At 42.7% G+C, this 19473-nt stretch overlaps 5 protein-coding genes across 10 annotated transcripts in view; 1 reads left to right on the top strand and 4 right to left on the bottom strand.

Annotated features, from left to right (window-relative positions):
* LOC124485962 (signal-induced proliferation-associated 1-like protein 1) overlaps positions 1 to 2596 on the bottom strand; it is a 35857-nt gene extending 33261 nt beyond the window's left edge. Inside the window, exon 1 of the mRNA XM_047047877.1 lies at positions 2317 to 2596. The gene's annotated coding sequence lies outside the window, so the exon portion shown is untranslated. The remainder of the gene's footprint in view (positions 1 to 2316) is intronic.
* A 1039-nt stretch (positions 2597 to 3635) lies between these two features.
* Positions 3636 to 4626, bottom strand: gpx2 (glutathione peroxidase 2). The gene is made up of 2 exons (XM_047050076.1): positions 4358 to 4626; positions 3636 to 4193 (listed from the first exon to the last, which is right to left on the bottom strand). The coding sequence occupies exons 1-2, from the start codon at positions 4577 to 4579 to the stop codon at positions 3840 to 3842; spliced, it is 576 nt and encodes a 191-aa protein (XP_046906032.1). The 5' UTR covers positions 4580 to 4626; the 3' UTR covers positions 3636 to 3839.
* Positions 4627 to 5287: 661 nt separating this feature from the next.
* Positions 5288 to 9255, bottom strand: LOC124487604 (ras-related protein Rab-15-like). Of its 3 annotated transcripts, XM_047050048.1 has the most exons (8): positions 8976 to 9253; positions 7614 to 7674; positions 7381 to 7441; positions 6903 to 6980; positions 6624 to 6689; positions 6530 to 6588; positions 6332 to 6397; positions 6143 to 6234 (listed from the first exon to the last, which is right to left on the bottom strand). In XM_047050048.1, the coding sequence occupies exons 1-7, from the start codon at positions 9097 to 9099 to the stop codon at positions 6337 to 6339; spliced, it is 510 nt and encodes a 169-aa protein (XP_046906004.1). In that variant the 5' UTR covers positions 9100 to 9253; the 3' UTR covers positions 6143 to 6234; positions 6332 to 6336. The 3 variants fall into 3 exon arrangements, with proteins under 3 accessions (XP_046905996.1, XP_046905989.1, XP_046906004.1); XM_047050040.1 differs by having other exon boundaries at positions 5288 to 6397; positions 8976 to 9255; XM_047050033.1 differs by lacking the exon at positions 6530 to 6588 and having other exon boundaries at positions 5290 to 6234; positions 6600 to 6689; positions 8976 to 9245.
* A 439-nt stretch (positions 9256 to 9694) lies between these two features.
* LOC124487725 (protein max-like) lies at positions 9695 to 14205 on the bottom strand. 4 transcript variants are annotated; one of them, XM_047050079.1, is made up of 4 exons: positions 14020 to 14205; positions 12158 to 12265; positions 11085 to 11265; positions 9695 to 10973 (listed from the first exon to the last, which is right to left on the bottom strand). In XM_047050079.1, exons 1-4 carry the CDS (start codon positions 14053 to 14055, stop codon positions 10786 to 10788), a joined length of 513 nt encoding a protein of 170 aa, XP_046906035.1. In that variant the 5' UTR covers positions 14056 to 14205; the 3' UTR covers positions 9695 to 10785. The 4 variants fall into 4 exon arrangements, with proteins under 4 accessions (XP_046906035.1, XP_046906037.1, XP_046906034.1 ...); XM_047050081.1 differs by having other exon boundaries at positions 11142 to 11265; positions 14020 to 14203; XM_047050078.1 differs by having other exon boundaries at positions 11085 to 11280; positions 14020 to 14200.
* Positions 14206 to 14299: 94 nt separating this feature from the next.
* Positions 14300 to 18995, top strand: LOC124487340 (sodium/bile acid cotransporter-like). Its single transcript, XM_047049599.1, has 6 exons — positions 14300 to 16696; positions 17395 to 17840; positions 17945 to 18149; positions 18236 to 18414; positions 18558 to 18757; positions 18916 to 18995. Exons 2-6 carry the CDS (start codon positions 17434 to 17436, stop codon positions 18969 to 18971), a joined length of 1047 nt encoding a protein of 348 aa, XP_046905555.1. The 5' UTR covers positions 14300 to 16696; positions 17395 to 17433; the 3' UTR covers positions 18972 to 18995.
* Positions 18996 to 19473: the final 478 nt, after the last annotated feature.

Raw genomic sequence — 19473 nt, 5'->3', positions numbered from 1 at the left:
TTAAATGTCTGATGTACCCTGTAAGGTGTCCTTGTGTGCCGAGAAAGGCACCTTTCAATAAAATGTATTATTATCATTAACAATAACGACAGGTTCAACCACCTGTTCGTGAATGTAGACAGCCAAGCAAACTTTAAGGAAATTCAATCAATGCTCTAAGCTGCTGTCTTAAAGGCTACCTGCCACTAAATGGCTCCATAAACCACACAAAAAGTTAGCTTATGTAATTCATTGCAGACACTTAACATTAAATACACATTCCACAGAAAGGCACTTCATAAAGTGACACAAAGCTCCTCTTGTTGCCCCTCTCATCTCTGCTCACCCCAACCCCTTCCAGCTAGCTCACAGGAAACAATGGGAACCTACAGTAACCCTGATTCAACAGCCAGGAAAGCTGCCACCACAAAGACAGCACCACACAACATGACAGTTACAGAGCAAGAAGCGCAATCAAGAGAAACCATGTCTTGCTCAACTATGAGTGTCTGGGAAAGGAGGGGGAAGTGTGAGAGAGGAGCACTTTGCATTTCCAAGCAGCCTTGGAGCATTCCTGCCATCAGCATGTTTTTTCTGTACCTTCTTTACCCAGTGTTCTTAGGGCCAAACAGTATCACACGTCTGTTCCACAAATCACCTCCAGAACTCGGAACACCAAATGAAACAATCATCAATATTCACGACTAAAATACACCAGGGAGCTGTGAAGCTTCTGACCCTCAAACTGCGACCGGTCTGCTCTGTGGTCACCTGTTCAGACGGAGGAATCTGTGGGCTCCCCACCTCCACAGCACAGCTCGTATTTTAACCTTGAATGATATTTTTGTCTGTAGCTCAAATCAGAGACTACGTGGCCTATCATGGGAGATTATTCTAAAGCTAGATGGGTTGTCCCTGTGGTGATAGTAAACTGCAGTGTCTGCACTAGATTCATTATAAGAAAAAACTCATTAGAAGAGGCCAGGGCTGGTGTAGGTATACGTGTTTAACTCCTGGAACAATATCACCTTATTAACATGATAATCTATTGTTAGACAAAATGTAAAAATGGGAAGTCAAAAAGAGAACAATTGTTGTGTTTGAGGATCTTTAGTTCTTTGTGATCATACCGTAAAAAAACATAACAGCTTCATTTCCTTGAAAGGGGGGGAAGAACTAAAACACAAGCTCAAAATAAAAACTATCCGCTGTGATTTTCAAAATTGAATCAGCAACGCGCATGAAAGCATGCAAATATGATAAACGATCAGAACAGACTGCTAGCACTACTGTAAATATACTGAACGTGGACACATTTTGACAGCTACCGGGGCAGTGAGAAACAGCCTGTCAGTGGCCAAGTTTACATCTCGTGTCAAAGTGAATCCAGATTTGCCACTGCAGGGAACAGTTTTTCATTTGAATTCTCATTTTAACTTCTACCTAAAGCCACCAATCTGCTCACAAAAAAGTCCAGCACTAAAGGGACATAGGTTAATGGATTCGATATCGGTTTCAACTCCTAACTGGTAAATCCAGGAGATTCCTTAACACTCTCTTGTCATTTGTGTTTCATTTCTGTCACAGCTATAGGTCATAAACGTATTCCATAACAATTCATTCCTTTGTACTTGAAAACTTTTGCCATTTTGTCATCGTGGTTCTGGCAAGACATGTTGTATGGGCATGCTTTCCTGTTATTTGACGTGTAATCGCTGTGTAGCCTAATTTGCCTGCTGTCTGGACAGCAGTTACAAACCTAGATAGCTATTCACCTAGTTATATCTATAACGGCCTTTTCCAGGTGTTACAGGAAGACATTACATACGGTTCATGGACACATAACGGGCCCATTGACATCAAAGGATATTTCTAACAAAGAATACAGAAATATTCATGAATCATTGGAAGTCTACTGAAATCCCTGCTGGGGTAACTACAAATGGACCGCAACACACCTCCTGCTAAATACGGCAAGCTCATGCTCCGTGCCACCTGTGAAACGCTTCACAAAGCGGGACTTGGAACAATCCATACTGTCCTTGACAAATGTGATACACTGTATGAAGGATACAGTGTTACTTACAATGTATGAAGGACACAGTATTACTATCGAGGGGTCTGGTCTAAACACGAGCAGAAAAAAATAATGCGCCTTCTAAATTCACATCAACCTTTCACTGATTCCTTCCTTCCCAATTTAGGAATACCATTGCTTGCGCATCATGCAGCCTATCCATCCATAGAGGATCCTAATACACACATCACCACATTGTTAACATTTTTGTCGGTGGGGTTTTGACGGCCATATAGACCTAAAAAACACGCAACACTTACCCTAAATTTGTAGCACGATTTGGATTCACCTTTTCTCCTCTCCCCCAATGTTGGATGTCATGAACACAATACTCTGCGTTTACGTCCTTTTGTTTCTTATGGAAGATCCTTTGAAATCTATACACAGATATACAAGGATTTGATGAAAGATGTTTCAGTCCCAGTTGAAAATCTAAATTGCGCGGGCGTCTTTTTTACAGATGCAACTTAGAAGTTTGATCCAAAGTTCGGGGTTTGTCTGGCTGCGCTATGCAGCTGCTGAAGGGATGAGATCATCAAGCTTTCCCTCACTATGGAGGACTCTCGCGAGAAGGGCTTCATACAATAGAGCCAGCGTTACTGTGGTTACAATACTGCTCACCTGACTTGGTAGATGTTTCCTCTGTCAAGGAAAAAATATGATGAATTTGCCTAAACTGAGGGAAAGACGTGGAGTACATTTTTTCTTCAACATTTTGTCGATATCAATAGCCTACAATCTCAAAATTTCTCTAATGGGCTACTGTATTGGCCTTCGAGACTTCTATTCACCAATCCACACAATCAATGATCTTGTAAACCAGGCTACCTCTGAAAGGATGTAGACTAGCTCTACGGATTTGGACATGAAGCCGATTATGAACATCGTATTTACAGCACGTATCTTGCCTTGCGGCTGTCCTAACAGACATGTCATTAAGGATTACTCCGCAGTGCTCAGTTAGGTAGGCTGACACAGAACCCCGACTCAGAAAGTCCTGGATGGGTCAACAGCCGTCTGAATAGAATAACTAAACGTGTTTATAAAATGTTTTCCATGGACAGGAGTAGTGTGTATTAAAGACATGAGTAGAGAAGCAATGCTTCTGAAATGAAAGGCCAAATCAAGCTGAAACTTGTGGATATTGTTGCCATACTAAACCAAATCCCTGCTCCAGATCACACAATGAGCGAGAGAAATATTTGGACACACCGAGATAAAAACTCAACACTGCACACCTTTTCAGTGATCTCTTTGAATTTCTCAAGTCATCTCAAAATAGACGTTTAATTGACTCCTTGTTTTCCTACAAGCAATTTTCTAAACTAGAGTACAACCATTTTCTTTTTTTGGCCAACAGGACATTTGAAATATCCGGTTTGTTCCTGTTTCTTATATCAAGAGATAAAAGTATTCACACAATTATTTGTCAGTTAAAACCATCAGTTAATCTGTAGCACCATCTGCTGGCGAGCCATAGGCAAATGTAGAGAAAAGTATTTATAATACAAGGAGTATTTAAAACCAGGTGTTAAGTTATCTGTTGAATAGCATTTTAATAATGAGTTATATAGTCAAATACAATAATAATTGAAATACAAAGCTTCTAGTGCTAACACATGTTTAATCTATAGTGGCATCCAAATCTCAAGTATTTACAAGGCATCAGATAATACTCACATCATAGTTTAGAACATTACCTTCATTTAGTAAAACTCAAAAAGATGGATGTCACTATTTCTAAATCTATTATGGATGTGAAGTCATCATGACTGGGCTATTTTCAGGTCTTGGTTAGTCTCAGCAGTCTTTGGATGTCAGGTTCGATATCAATGGTGGGAAATTTCTTGCTGTATCTCTTAAAAGGCTCTCCTTCCGGCCCAATAAGGAACTTTTCAAAATTCCAGGAGATGTCAGTTCTGGTGACGGGACTCCAGACGAGGAACCTGGGGTCCTGGATGAGAGAGTGGGGGTCATCCTCGGGGTAGGGAAGTTTGTCTTTCAGATACGCAAAGACAGGATGGGTGGATGTGCCGTTCACATCACACTTCTCAAAGATGGTGAAGCCAGGCTGGTAGCCATCTCCTGGTCGGACAAACTTCAGCGAGTTCAGGATCTCTCCATTACTGCAGTTCTCCTGTTAAAAAACAAACAAGAAATCCTCTACAGTATGAACATGTGTATTCAACAGATAATGTATTTTTAAAACTCCTTTTGTGGAGGATCAAGGTGAATGGCCTTATAGACAGGACACAAGAAGGTTTAGTGTGACCTTATAGACACTCCAGTCTCCACACTGACCTGGTAGCCAAACTGATTGCAGGGGAACCCCAGAACCACCAGCCGATGAGGGTACCTCCGCTGGAGGTCGTTGAGCTGGCTGTAGTCCCGGGTGGTGGTCCCTCAGAGAGACGCCACATTCTCAATCAGCACCACCCGCCCCCTGAACACGTTAAAGTCCACCGCATCGCCCTCCAGCGTCGTGGCTCTCAGGTCGTAGAAGGTCTTGGCGATGAACGTCATGCCGATGCTCTTCCTCTTAACGCTGCTCTTCCTCTTAACGCTGCTCTTCCTCTAAACTGACCAGGAAGAGAAGCAGGGACTATACAAGCCTGGGAAGCCCGCCTCCAGCCGCCTGCCTCCAGACACCTGCCTCCGGCCGCTTGCCTTCACACTGGGGAACTGCCTCCCTGAGGATCAGGTTGCTGGGCAGGAAACTGATACACAATTGACATACTATACTCTCACTCAGACTGAAGTAGACAGACTCATGTTTCAGTTTGTAAACCCATGTATGCAGAACATCACTTATATAAACTCATAAGGAGGCAATATAAAGCAAAATAATCTAATTTAGAGAAAAATGTGTCTGCCTGTATGCATTACCTTTACATTAGGGTATTAGAGCAATGGAACATTTGTTCTCCAAGTTTCTGAGGAACATTTCTATAACATAACCTGCTAATATGTATGTCATGTCTCCATCAAAGACATTGAAAAATATATTATGATCTATATAATATACTATTTTTTGGTAATTCTATTACCTGTATCAGTTTCTAGCTATCAATCATTTATCAACTAATTACCTGTATTCTTAGAATGTGATCAAATATGAATGACTGCTTCAACTATCTCTCCACAGACCGGGGCCTCACTCAAAATCTATTCTGGTAAATTTTGTAGGCTAGTGGATTATAAGGCATTGAATTCAATTTAAATTAAATACAAACTTTTATTTTGTATCCCAAATGTACAAAACAGTTTTGTATCAGTTTCACTCTTTTAAACATCAATTCACTGCAACACTGAGTGGCACCAAGATAATCCTTGAAAATAATAGAAAATCAGACAGCAAACAAGAACAGCATGTTGAGTTGGATATTTTACTTCCAGCTAGCAAGACCTACATCCCCCAAAAATAAAATAAATCATCAATAAAAAAGAATCTGAGAATTATAAGTGACTGAACCATCATTGTTTGATAATGATTGGCTGGGTTTGTTTTCACGCGTTATTAGTTAAGTTGGGTTTCCACAGTTTCATGATGGAATCTTGCCCTCATGAAATCTAACCATCACAACTCACCTCAAATGGAAGACAGCTTGTTGTTTAACAGCAGTTGGTTTTTAATTATCACTCGTATTAGGGACAGTGGAAACAGCTATAAAACATTTATCAAATGAATACATTTCAAAAATACATTACGGCAACAAAAGTGGCCCATTTTTGATATATCAGTAGTATCATAACATCGTCATCATCAAAATAACATCAATAATATCACATGTCATCCAACTCCACAAGCCTTTCAACAGCCCTTTCCATGCTGGCAGTCCACAGATAGTCCATGGCCTATCTGTCAACAGTGAACAACACAGAGAAGCTCTGTGGGTGCAGCTTTTACAGGTGAACAAAACATCCTCATATTACAAACGCTAGGCTAAGTCAACACGTAGCAGAATAGGGCAGTGCAACACACCCTCCACCACTAGGGGGCAGCGGTCCATAGGAGGGTTACCCTGCTAGCAGGTGCAGCCCTTCTGAGTGGTAGTTTCCACGTCTTTTCCTTCCTCGTCCTCCAGGGCAGCCAGGTCGAGGTAGTCTCCTATGGACTCCTGAAAGCTGTAGTGTGTTCTCTGACCCTGCAGGACCTGCTCAGTCAGCCGGGTGAAGGCCTGTAAAGGACAACACACATGGAAACGTTACAAAGCCGTTTTCCAGGACGGTGTCGATATCTGCGGAGTGAAGAAGTCGCCCGGTCGATCAGTTGACCTCGGTTATGTGATGGTTGGTACAGGCACTTGTCTCGAAGAAGGACATGTCATAGGTCTTCCCCAACTGCAACACACACAAAAGAACAACGTACTCGACAACAACAATACAAAGTGGTTGACTGCCACAAGAAGGAATGTGTGATATCAATCTATCCAGTCTAGTACAGTTGCTCAAGCAGTGGAAGGGAAAAACACCCTGGCTTCCTTGTTGTGTTGCCACCTGTCTCTTACCTGGCTTCCTTGTTGTGTTGCCACCTGTCTCTTACCTGGCTTCCTTGTTGTGTTGCCACCTGTCTCTTGTCTTCTCCGTCAGACTTGTTCCCCACCAGGATCCTCTGCACCCCGTCAGGGCCAAACTGCAACACAAGCACACACTCAGGAAGGGTGGTACACCCACACACCTGTCACTCAAGAAGACCAGTCGAACAAGGACACCGACAGTTTAAAAAGGAAGAGGTTACTCCCAGGGAATATGAGGAAAAGGGAGAGCGAGTAAGAGATTGCAAGTGGTAAAAAAGAACGAGAAGAGAGAGTGAAGAGAGTCTTCTCTCAGTGTGGGTCAGCCTCACCTCGTCCACATCGCTAGCCCACTTTGCTATGTGCTGAAAGGACTGAGCACAGGTGACGTCGTACACCAGAATAATCCCCTGGTGGACATCACAAGGCATATGATCCAGTATTAGAGAGACATGCATTCATAACCACTGAACACATACTATCCTTACCATACTGTACTGGTTATATTACATTACATTTACATTTAGTCATTTAGCAGACGCTCTTATCCAGAGCGACTTACAGTAAGTACAGGGACATTCTCCCCGAGGAAAGTAGGGTGAAGTGCCTTGCCCAAGGACACAACGTCATTTGGCACGGCTGGGAATCAAACCAACAACCTTCTGATTATTAGCCCGACTCCCTAACCGCTCAGCCATCTGACCCCCCTTATATACTGACTTACCATGCTACTATCCACCCGTACATACCACTCATCATTCTACATACCATACTGAATCGTCACTATTATGCTGTCAGTGTGGAGGGTACCTGTGCCCGCCTGTAGTACTGCTTGGTTATGGTCTGGTATCGTTCCTGCCCAGCGGTGTCCCTGCATCAACACCAACACACATCTCAGTACAGCTTAGTATATCTCAGTACATCTCAGTGCATCTCAGTGCATCTCAGTACAGCTCTTTACTGACAGGAGAGCGAGGGAACAACTTGCTACTGGATTCGTAGCAGCTGCTAGCAACACAGCCACAGGGGTTTAGTTCACTTACCATATCTGAACTCGGACTTTGAGGCCGTCGATTTCCAACGTTTTCATCTTAAAATCCACTCCTGAAAGTCAGACAAAACGATCATTCAAATAAACACATTCAACAGATGCGCAAGCCAAAAGCACAGTCTCACAAACAGCTCCAAGCCAAAAGCACAGTCTCACAAACAGCTCCAAGCCAAGAGCCCAGTCTCACAAACAGCTCCAAGCCAAGAGCACAGTCTCACAAACAACTCCAAGGCAAGAGCACAGTCTCACAAACAGCTCCAAGCCAAGAGCACAGTCTCACAAACAGCTCCAAGGTTGTTGAGTCATGGAAGCCCATTGCCGTGGGTTGCTTGGAGACATCCTGTTAAAGATCCTTTAGTAACTCAGAGAGGATAACGTTAAATCACGCTGTAAGACTCTGACATTCAATAGTTGTTATTTACAGCTGTGTTTTCATCTCCCCAACGTGACCCGAGTGTGTATCAGTAAGGGCTAGGAAAGCAACCCTGTCCACCACTCAACAGCACCATCACGTAGTGGAGAGGGGTGGGGTAACACAAGTAACCCAATTCAACTGCAAAGAGAGCTAAAGGACAAGTGAACTCCTTAGCCAATCCAGCTGTGTCGTCTTAATGCAGTGTTGCTTGCACCGTCGAATATCATCTTCACCTGGCGCAACATCCATTTATGACTCTTAAACACAAACATAAAGTCAAAACAGGAATGAGGCAACAGGCTGATGTCCTCCTGATCTGTTACACCCCCGTTACACTTACACAGAGACGACTAAAAACAATAGGGTTTTTGTACATCAGCTTATGGTTCACAGTTTAACACTCCAAATAAAGCCACAATATAAATCACTCCAGTCCTGTTCAACTGGGGCACCATGGCTCACTATGCCACTATGTGGAAGAAACTGCTGTAAAAACAAGATCATGGTGCATGTTTGTGCCAGTCAGAACATACTTAAACATGATAGAGTGGTCAGATGAAACAATTGGAGGAATTGGTTTCTCTCCATCACTTCCTGTTCAACCACGAACCCCTTCCTTCACAATGTAATTACCGGGAAGACTCACTTACACTGTCTCAGAGCAGTGCCTGCCCTAACACACTCAAAAAGTACAAGAAAAATTCTGTTGAAGACAGACCCTTTGGAAATGTCTTAGGTGACTTAAAGACCATTTCATCATGTGTCTTTGTAAAGGTCAGAACTTTGTCTCTTCACTAAATAAGTGTGCAGTAATAGTTCCTTAGCAATAATTGAAAACATAAGAATCCACATTTGTTAGTCACTTCTTAAAATACCGTTCATAAGTTTCACTAACTGAACAATGTCCCTAGCGGTCAGCTCAGTGGACATCTTTCTTACCGATGGTAGAAATATGCGACGGGTGAAATTCATTATCCGTGAACCTGCGTATTAAACATGTTTTTCCAACCCCCGAATCTCCGAGAATCAACAACCTCAATAAAACGTCGTACTGTTTAGCCATAGTTCACCTAAATAGTGTAATTAACAATACTTTTGCGTATCGCAGATGGCATATTAGTCAAGGTAGCCTACTCGTGGCTTTTCTGTCCAGTGTTTTCTCATCTTAGCATCATCGAGAACTTGAATGGGGGCGGTGACTCCAATATTTGCTGTTCACTGAGAAAGACTTAGGAATGGACCTGCCATGATTCTAAGTGGGCGGTCATGAGTTTATCTCCGCTGAGCTGTACTGAAAGGAACGATAAATAAAGGGTCATTATCCATATAATCAATCATTTGCTATTAATATATATTTTTTTAAATATGATTTGAAAATTACTTACCGTTTCTGCTTCATGTCTACATTTATGTCAAAAGAAAAGTACACATTGTACTTTCATGAGTTACACTTCTAATAGGTCTAAAGCGTACCTGCATAGCAATATAATTTCAGTTTCTCACATGGATCAGGTGATGTCAGTATTGCTCTAGTTATCAGTTATCATTTCATGCGAGCATAAGGATCAACTCAACATGACACGCTTGCGCTTGCAGTAGTCTTACATTAGTTGCCATTTTCAATTTACACAGGCCTTGCCTCACAAGTTAAAATCCAATTGAACAAAAAGGATAAAATAGTTTTTATTTATAGTCTCATAGTAAAGGTATGCCTCAACTTGCAAGACAATTGTTGGCAGTATGTACAACATACCTGTAGTTTCCATGGAATGGAATAAACAAATATATCTATAGTACACACTTAATTAACCTCTGTAAAATTGAAAAACAAACATTCCCAGGACAGGCAAACACTTCCAGAGTTTTTTTCTATGTAGATTTGACAACATTTAAGAGTATACCGTTCAGTCCTGCACACTGATATGGACTTTTTTTTTTCCTTTCATGAAATAAATCAATACCCTTCAACTGCACTGTGTAACATTCCATATCCATCTGGGAAATTAGCTGTATTAGCTGTATCTTTTTGCTTTATTGTGTAATATCCCCATTCCTTAGAAAACCAAAAAGGAACAGCTGAACCTGCAAAGTGAGATTATATATTAAACGAGAAGCCAACATGTTAATCCACTTTTGCCAATTGATAAATCTCAAGCTAAACACCAATATACAATAAGGGATAAGAAATACATTTTGATCTATCACTTTAAATATAGGGATTTGATTACACAAATAGTTTAAAGACAAAATCTTCTGCCAACTACACTGACTTAGGAGGGTAGCATAACATGTATTTTTTTCCAGAGCAACTTCACATTCTTTTGTGGAAAAGTACAAATATTAAAAAGGTAAACTATTTCAAAGGACAATTTGTCAAATGTCTGTGTAAGTGTCCAAACTCTTTGAACAGGTTCGTTTAAGTTTTTCAAAACAAATCGGGGCATTTATTGTAGCTAAACTAAAGCAGTACACCTTGTTGCATCCACATTTGATTATGAACGATTATGAGGTTATAAAAGCATAAAGTCCTTCAAAACTGCAGAGCTGCCTCACTTGAGGGGTGTTGAGGGTTTTTGCGGAGTGACAGGACCCTAGCCAGGTGAGGAGAAAGGTTGAAGCACGTGGTATACAGAACCTCTCTGACATCACCACCTGGTCCTCTGGGACTGGCGTGGGAAGGCTGGAGAGAGAAAGCCGTCAGGTAGGAGGAAGAAGAGGAGGAAGAGAGTCTCTGGGGGGGAGGGGGGGCCTAGCTAGGCTCCACCCGTAGCTTCTTCCTGGTGGGCGGGTCTTCGGGCTCCGAGTCGGAGCTGGAGTCTGAGCCCCCATCAAACGCTGACACGGCGCTCCCCTTGGGGTTGGTGTACAAGCTGCTGTCAGGAGACGAGTAGCTGGACTGGACCTGAGTGTTCCCCTTGGCCTTCTCCAGGGCCCGGACTGCCAGCCCAACACGGACCACAGGACACAGGTTAGTCTCTCCACAACAGCACCAACATCACAGCTAGAGTCACGACCACCACCACTGAACATAGTAATTGTTCTACCTACCCAGTGGTCCCTTGCGAGACCTCTTGCCCAGCTCCAGGCCCCTGGCTAGACACTCACCCTGCTGCTCCAGCAGTGCGTTCTGTTTCTTCAGGTCGTCTATGTCCTGCTGGTGGGTGTGGTTTTTCCGGCGCATGTACTGGATGTACTCTGTGGCTTGGTCTAGGATCTGAGCTCGGGAAGCCTGTTTGACAGATTGCTGTCAGCAAAAATGACAAACTAAAGCATGAGGAAATGTTGCGTTGCGTCCAGATTAAAGTTTCAGGTTCTACACACTCAAATCATTCAACATACATGTCCATCAACCAGCCAAGTCAAACAGTTAGGACACACAACTATAAATAAAACATATTCCAGATAGTTATAAAAGCAGTGTCCAAACTGTAAATCAATCGAGAACAATCCTGAGCTAAATAGCTTTAAAGCAAAGGAACCCTAATATTATATCTCCAAACCTTATTTATGCCCTGAAATTATCAATAAAAAAACACACAGAGTTCAGACTCCTTTGTAAGATTAGGAAATAACTAGGGGTGGGGGGGAAATGTATTAGCATTTGCGATTCATATCAATTCACAATTATTTTAGTTTATTATATATATATTTTTTTATTATTTTTTTTTTTTTTATATATATTTATTTTACAACAATTAGTTTACTAAACTTCAAGAAAAACCATACATTTCAAGGTTTTGATGCATTGATTTTTTTTTCTTCAACACTTAACTGCCTATCACAATCAAATAGAAACAAGTAACACTAAACAGAAACTGGAATCAAATGCAAGCATACATTCAATCGAAATTTGATTTTAAAAATCGAATCATAAGGTACCAAAAGATTGCTAACCCTAGAAATAACCATATTTTCTAAATAGTTTAACTGAGCTAACTACATGTTTTCTTTTCAGCACAATGTAAAAAGGTCGAGTGCTGATGCATGGGTGCTGAAACAGCCTGCAGACTGGATGACGTGTATTCTCACAAGCTCTTTTACAATCCAACCATCAAACACCACAACAAAACCTCCTAAACCACGACCAGACAGATGCACCATGCTGTGCAGCTGATACTCACCTTCTCTCCCTGCAGAGCAGGCACTGAGTCCCGTAAACTGTGGAAGCTGTCTTTGATATGATCCCTGCGTTTGCGCTCCAGTGCATTGTGATGGGCCCGTTTGTCTGCCTGCAACACAGACGAGTCAGCTTCGCTTGAACGGGGACCATACATCAAAATATATAAAAAGGTATTAAGCACAGCAGTTAACGTATTTTTACACAACTAACTGGTCATGGAAAAAAAGAAAGGCGTGCAACCAGGTGACAGCTTCATTTGGAATGGATAGTGGACATGTAATCGAGGCTAAAAATGGATGTACACCATTCAACTGATCAGTAAAGGATGCAGAATATGACACAATCTTGTTTGTTTCACAATCCACAGACAAATGTAAACAGTATGAGGATCAACCAGTGTTTTATAGTCAATAACATAAGCTTTGGGCTTTTTTAGAATAGGAAGGGGCAAACTGAGTAAAGCAGTACAAAATATGACATAAGAGGGAGCAATATCCCTGCTCTGATCCCGAGTTGGAGTTCCAGCTTAATCAAAATGGGGGAGGGGGATGGAACATCCAGGCAGGTCAAAGATTGGATAGCAACACACAGGCTGTAATTTGACCGACACTAACAATGCAAACAGACCTTCTGTGTTGGCAACACTCATCAAATGACGGTCCAACAGCTCTTAAATGTAAAAAAGAATGACATGGTTCACTGCATCCTATGTTTGCCAATTTATGTGTTTACGTGAGTGGTCAAAATTTGCGAGTTGCGCAACTGGACAAACGTGTGATTAGTACTGGTATAATGGGGACACGATGTGCATTATTTCCTATCACTGACAGACCAGTAGAGAGGGCAAAACAGCAGGTCCCCGAGCCCTATATGGCATTACCTGACTCGGAAATAAGCACAGCAAGCTAACTAGCTACAAGTAATAGGGAGACCCTTGCGAGTTAGGATCTTAACAAACTAGTTTATATCTGGCCTGTCACTGTTCCTAACAAGTGTGAGGAAATGTATAAATGCAAGGAAATGGGTGATGTTGCCAATCTAACCATAGCTAGTATCGCTAGTATGCTAAATTTAGGGCGCGCTTAGGCTTATGGGATGGGATTACCCTTTCATGTGTACATTTTCAGAACTAATCAATGTAGTAAAACACACGGCCATGACTGCTGGAAGAATGTAACAATAGTTTCAACCTCCACTGCACTTCACCTCACAGAAAACAGGTCTTTCAAACAGCTTATTGTATTTTCTAAAAGGGCTTGCCATCTAGCTCATTTACATCTGCATTTCTAGATTGACCTTGTTTATAGTAGCCTGAAGATACTACTTCAGTCTACTAGGTATAGTAGCAAGCAAGAACTAAATAGCTTGCAGTTAAATAGTAGCTGCCGGCATCAGTTGTACTGTACGGCTATCAATTATTAGTCTTGAACGTTAGCTACGTTAGCTACCTAGAGCTACATAGCTAGGCTCTTTAAGCGGGTCTAACAGATGGGCTACCTAACCTTGTATCCATGCTAGCTTTGGCACGGTAGGTATTTTACATGTGTAATTGAAGCTAGCTAACTAGCCAACTTCTCTATATTAGGTAGGTATTTCACGTATATGTTTCACGCTACCTGACTACTAAAACGCAAAGTGTGTTAACGTGTAGCTATCAATTTCTTCCCGGTCATTTAAGATACTAGTAGCAAGCTAAATGGGGGCTGCTTGTTCTAGAAGCCAGCTTGCTAGAAACGGTACGGAAAACATCTACCAGATCCGAGACACACACAGCTAGCTCGCTAATGTTAGCTAGCTTGCGCAATTCAACTGTGAAAACCACGTTTTTTTAGTGCACTCGTGGCTAAAGAAATAAACACATACGTCACTGTCGACTTCGATGTCATCGTTGTCGCTCATTCTTCGAAAAGATGTGTAAGAAAATAAAACTAAATGCTGTTAACAGTAAGCGTTCAACTGGAGACCAAAAATGAAATCAACAACTATGCGACTTGGCTACACGGGAGAGACATGACGAGCGAACCATTCCTTACACGTGATTCGTCTACACGTGGACACTGCAACTGTACAACGCATGCGTGGCAGCGAGGTGGTATGTGGGAAGTGTAGTTTAAGTTGCTTTCTCGTTGTCTTTCTGTAATAAATGTATATAGAACTATATTTCCCAGAAACGTTTAAGAATTTGACAAACGCTTTGAAAATTGAAAAAAGTTGAATTGCCGAAGTCAACCATTAGGTGGTAATTACGTAAATGATTCATGAACTGCATTTGTAACCACTAAGCACATGCTATCCTCAACCCTAAATACAGTCACATTCAAGAGCGTATAGGTTTGGTTTGAACATTGGTGGGAACACAGTTTTACCAAATACTTGACAAATCCTTTTACAAGTTTGCAGGTACTAGCTAGCATAGCTTCGACTGCAACTACGACATCGTCTTCAAGACAAATGAATGTCCGATAGCTAGTCTAGCAAGCAGACAATTCCGTAGTTGTGTTCCAGAGCTAGCAACTTTAGGCTCGTTAACTTTAGAAATACCGATACACATCTTCAACAATAATTTACAGGAGTGTAATATAATTCGATTTTAATCGTTTATTATTTTCATTAAATCTCTTCTGAATCTCGCTTCAACGCTCACCTACTGGCACTATAACAGTTACGGGATGGTACACATGTGATCAGCACTCTCCTGCCAATCAATAAGGCTGACCTTCAGAGTTAACGGGAGCAGAAAATGTTAAAAGAATGGAAAAAAATAATATTAGTCTCCAATTATTGGTTGGGACAATTACATGTTTGCTAACATTGGTGGGGACATGTCCCTACCGTCCCACCCTAAATTTACGCCTATGGTCACATTCCCAAATCAGCAACCAGGGCCCAGGAGCCATGACCTAAAAAATATCTGTCGAAATATAAATTAAAATACAATTCATATATATTTTTACCATTTCAATCTTGCATATTTTTATTGCGCCTCTGTCTAACAATTGTGTGAGTGTGAAAACTGTGAAAGGGCAACACGAGTCCATTCCTGGTAGAAAACAGTCAGACGATTGGTTTAATTGTGGACTGCCTGTGGACACCAGTCTTGTGAACTGCCCCCCTGCATCAGCTGACACGCAGGATGATTTGCCAGCTGAACACACTGGTTTCCTGATGTTGCCGTGCATGTGCACTCAGGCACACAGAACTCCGACAGTGAATACAGACAAAACAATTACTGGATTTTTTCATCACTGGAATGCAAGCAACAGTGCAGTACAAACTGACTTTAAGAGACTAGAAGAAGATAATCGTAAAAGTCATACACTGTGCATGTCCTTATGAAGGATGATTTTAATAATGTGTCATGAAAGATGTGTTAATACCAACAGTGTGTACTTAAAATGTACTGTTCACATGTATACAACCAGGTCTCCGGGTTCAGGTCTGTATCATAATTTATGGTCATCATATCATCAAAACCCGACCATTAGATTCTTAACATCAAAGCTTTTTTCCCTCAAGAATATGACTCCCAATTAATAACCATCTTCTATTTCCTGTTATGGTTAACTGCCATTCGTGACCAGTTTGAAAGTGCCATGAACATATTTAGCATTTTTACTACAACAAAAAGACAGGGTATGGTTTTCAAGGGCATTCCATACAATCTCTTCACATGAGTAACTTCTAGATTAAGTCATAAATAGGCTCTTTGACATAATCAGTAGCAAACGGTTGGAGATTGGGTCAAAGAATTCACAACACAGGTTTAGTAATCTGGCACACTGTCTGTCCTGAGAGATTATAGAGTAGCTAAAGAGTCTCTGGTTTCCTGGGAGACCACTCACTGAGGCCTCCTTTGAAAAGCCTGGCACCACTGCCAGGCAGGAGCATTGAGTTTAGCTTATTGTGTAATATTCATTGAATGCCTGTTTACATGCGCATGAATTCAGGCCAAGATGAAAAGCCTTCTACGGTGTCACGGCAACAATTACACTCTGTCCCCATAATCAGATGCTAACTGGGGTTTCCCACGGTACTGTGGTCCAGCAGAGACAGAGACCAGCCGGGCAGCGCTGCACCTCTGGGGATGTGATGATAGACGAACCCTAGAAGCACTCCAGAGCTGTTTCTGCTGGTGAACTGAATAATAATCGTATGATGCCAAGATGGAGAAACAGACGGGAAATAGACTCATCTTCTCGTATACTACGTTTCATACGGGAGTATTCATGCGGTGTGTTCATACCTGCATGCATGTCCTCCTCCTGTCATATGACTGCTCTACCATGTGACTGGGGTTCTTACCAGAGAGCAAAGGGGTTAGAAGGGAGGGAGGGAGAGAGAGAGAGAGAGAGAGAGAGAGAGAGAGAGAGAGAGAGAGAGAGAGAGAGAGAGAGAGAGAGAGAGAGAGAGAGAGGAGAGAGAGAGAGGAATGTGAGGCGGGATGAAGAGATGTGAGTATCAAAGAAAGAGGGAGAGAAACAGAGACAGAGCCTCTGTTGAACTGACAAACTGGAACATCACAAACTTGTACACAATGAAGGTAAGAAAATACTTTATACACTCCTGCCTTGCAAGGGATATTTTCAATATAGGTAAATTTTGTTTTGTATGTTGCTTATCTTAATTTTGCTCGATTAATGGCTTTAACTTAAAAATGACAGTTGTATTAACTTCCCTAAAGACTGAAGTTATAAACATTGTAAAACATGTTTTTTTATGTTTTACAATGACTGTACACATGAGAAAACATGAAAAGATGTCTTCTAAGTGAGACGTGAAACTTTTTTGGGGGACAAATAAGATCAACCTGACTCTTGATACCTCCAGTTTCTTGACGTACTTAGCTTGACAGATAGAAAAACATATTTAATTCAGTTACATTTACACACTTACAATTAAAAGGAACGTGTATGTGACATACTTTGAAAATAAGATTTTCAAAGTATTTCAATTAAATGTTTGCGTCCATCCAAAGCTAAAGTAACTCAGTAAAATATAACAGAACATTCAAACGATCAATCTTTTAAGCTCTTGTACCAGCTGAAAGTCACAAGGGAACTTCACGTTATTTCTCACCAAAGGCCATTCAGCCTGATTTCAACTGAGTGACAATGGTACACATTTATAGGAAGCTCCAATCCTCCCATGCGGTCCCTTGAGATCAGCAATGATCAAACAGTCACTTAATCCTCATAACATACCTTGTTATTGGTTTGTTTCTTACCATTCCTACCTAAGGTGTGAGCAGCGTGAGAGCATCAAGCGTCCAGACTGGGGATGAACGGCACCATGAACCAGACCGAGGGACTTTACAGAGACAGCTATGGTGTCTGGAGAGGTGACAATGTCACACAAAACGTCTCCTCTGGTTTCAAGTCCCCCTTCTCACCTGTCATGGACGCGGCCATCAGCGGAATCACCATCATCATCCTCTTCATCACCATGGTGTCCCTTGGCTGCACCATGGAAATCTCCAAGATCAAGTACCACATCCTGAAGCCTAAAGGGGTGGCCATCGCCGTGGTGGCCCAGTTTGGCATCATGCCCCTCACCGCCTTCAGCCTGGCCAAGGTCTTCCAGCTGGAGCCCATCGAGGCTGTGACCGTGCTGATATGCGGCTGCTGTCCGGGGGGGAACCTCTCCAACATCTTTGCCCTGGCCCTCAAGGGGGATATGAACCTAAGGTAACTCCCATTGTTTGTCTTGAGATGATTGCATGTGTTTCCACCTGCAATCAAATGTTGTTGTCACTGGCTTGTCTTGACCCTTGACCCTTCATCCCCCACAGCATCGTGATGACAACATGTTCCACTGTCGCGGCCCTGGGCATGATGCCTCTGCTGCTGTTCCTGTACTGCCAAGGGTTCGACAACCTAGAAAATGCTGTTCCTTACACAGGCATCACCTTAGCTCTCATGATGACCTTGGTGCCCTGTGCCATTGGCATAGCCATCAACCACCACAAACCAAACTACTCTCCAATCATCACCAAGGTGAGATTCCATGGTCCTGCCATGTCCAAAATCAGATTTGAGGGTTTATGGGTAAACAGTGTTTGATTGGAGTCAATCCTTCGCAGGTCGGTCTGAGCATCCTATTGGTGGCCTCTGTGGCCATCGGGGTGATGTCGGGCATCACCATTGGTGGAACAGTGTGGGTGGTGCTCTCACCCAAGCTGATGGCTGCAGCTGCTCTGATGCCCCTGATTGGCTACCTGCTGGGCTACTTCCTGTCAACTGTCTTCAAGGTTGATCACAAGTAAGCGTTCATAGGGCTGCAACAAACTGAGGAAAGAGTGGAATCTGACACAGTATCCCTCTGTTGTCGAATTCAATCGATTCAACCCTGAAGCATTTGACCCCAACACATGTTTGATGACCAAACACCTCCCCAACATCCAGATGCAGAAGAACCATAGCCGTTGAGACAGGCTGTCAGAACATCCAGCTGTGCTCCACCATCCTGAAGGTGGCCTTTTCCCCCGAGGTCATCGGACCCCTGTATCTGTTCCCCCTCATCTACATCATCTTCCAGGGTGGAGAGGCCCTGCTGTTCATCCTCATCTTCAGATCTTACCAGACGTTCAAGCCGCAGCCTAAGGGTAGGAGCCACAGCTGTCAGGGTGACACAGGGGGGAGCTCTGCACCGTGAGCCTGTAGCAAACAGCTCCAACAACACCCTGCACATGGAGGGAAAATAAACTACATACCATCACTTTGAGTTCACTAACAATCCTGTGTATTTCTTTCTGTCCCTCAGCAAAGCCTGTGTACCTGGCAGTGGATGGGAAGCTGCAGGAGGTGAAGTTGCCTTAGGTTCAGATCATAATCCTGGGAACGTAGGCCCCAGAGGGCACTAGGGCTGACAGAACAAGGGCCCCATCACCCACACCCAGGGAACTTAGGACCCAGAGGGCACTAGGGTTGACAGAACAAGGGCCCCATCACCCACACCCAGGGAACTTAGGACCCAGAGGGCATCGGACCAGACTGGCCAGGCCACGCCACCCACACACCAGTGGTGGAGAGAACTGCTCAGACTGTGGAGGTGGATCCAAACTGAACCCCTGGTGGGCAGCTGCTGTGCCCACACGCTTCACTCGTGTTCAGGCTGCACACTGCAGTGGTACTACAATACTACCTGTAAACCAGCAGTCTTCAACCCTGGTCCTCAGAGACCCCTCGTCCTGCATGTTCTAGACATTTCCCTGCTCCAACACACCCAATTCAAATGAATGGGTTCTTATCAAGCTCAGAAGAAGCCTGGTAACAACCAATCATTTAAGATCAGGAAGAAGGAAACATCTCTAACATGCAG

This window comes from Hypomesus transpacificus, chromosome 3 (assembly GCF_021917145.1).
Source record: "Hypomesus transpacificus isolate Combined female chromosome 3, fHypTra1, whole genome shotgun sequence".
In the NCBI taxonomy this organism is placed as follows: Eukaryota; Metazoa; Chordata; class Actinopteri; order Osmeriformes; family Osmeridae; genus Hypomesus; species Hypomesus transpacificus.
This window is presented reverse-complemented; position numbering and strand designations above follow the sequence as displayed.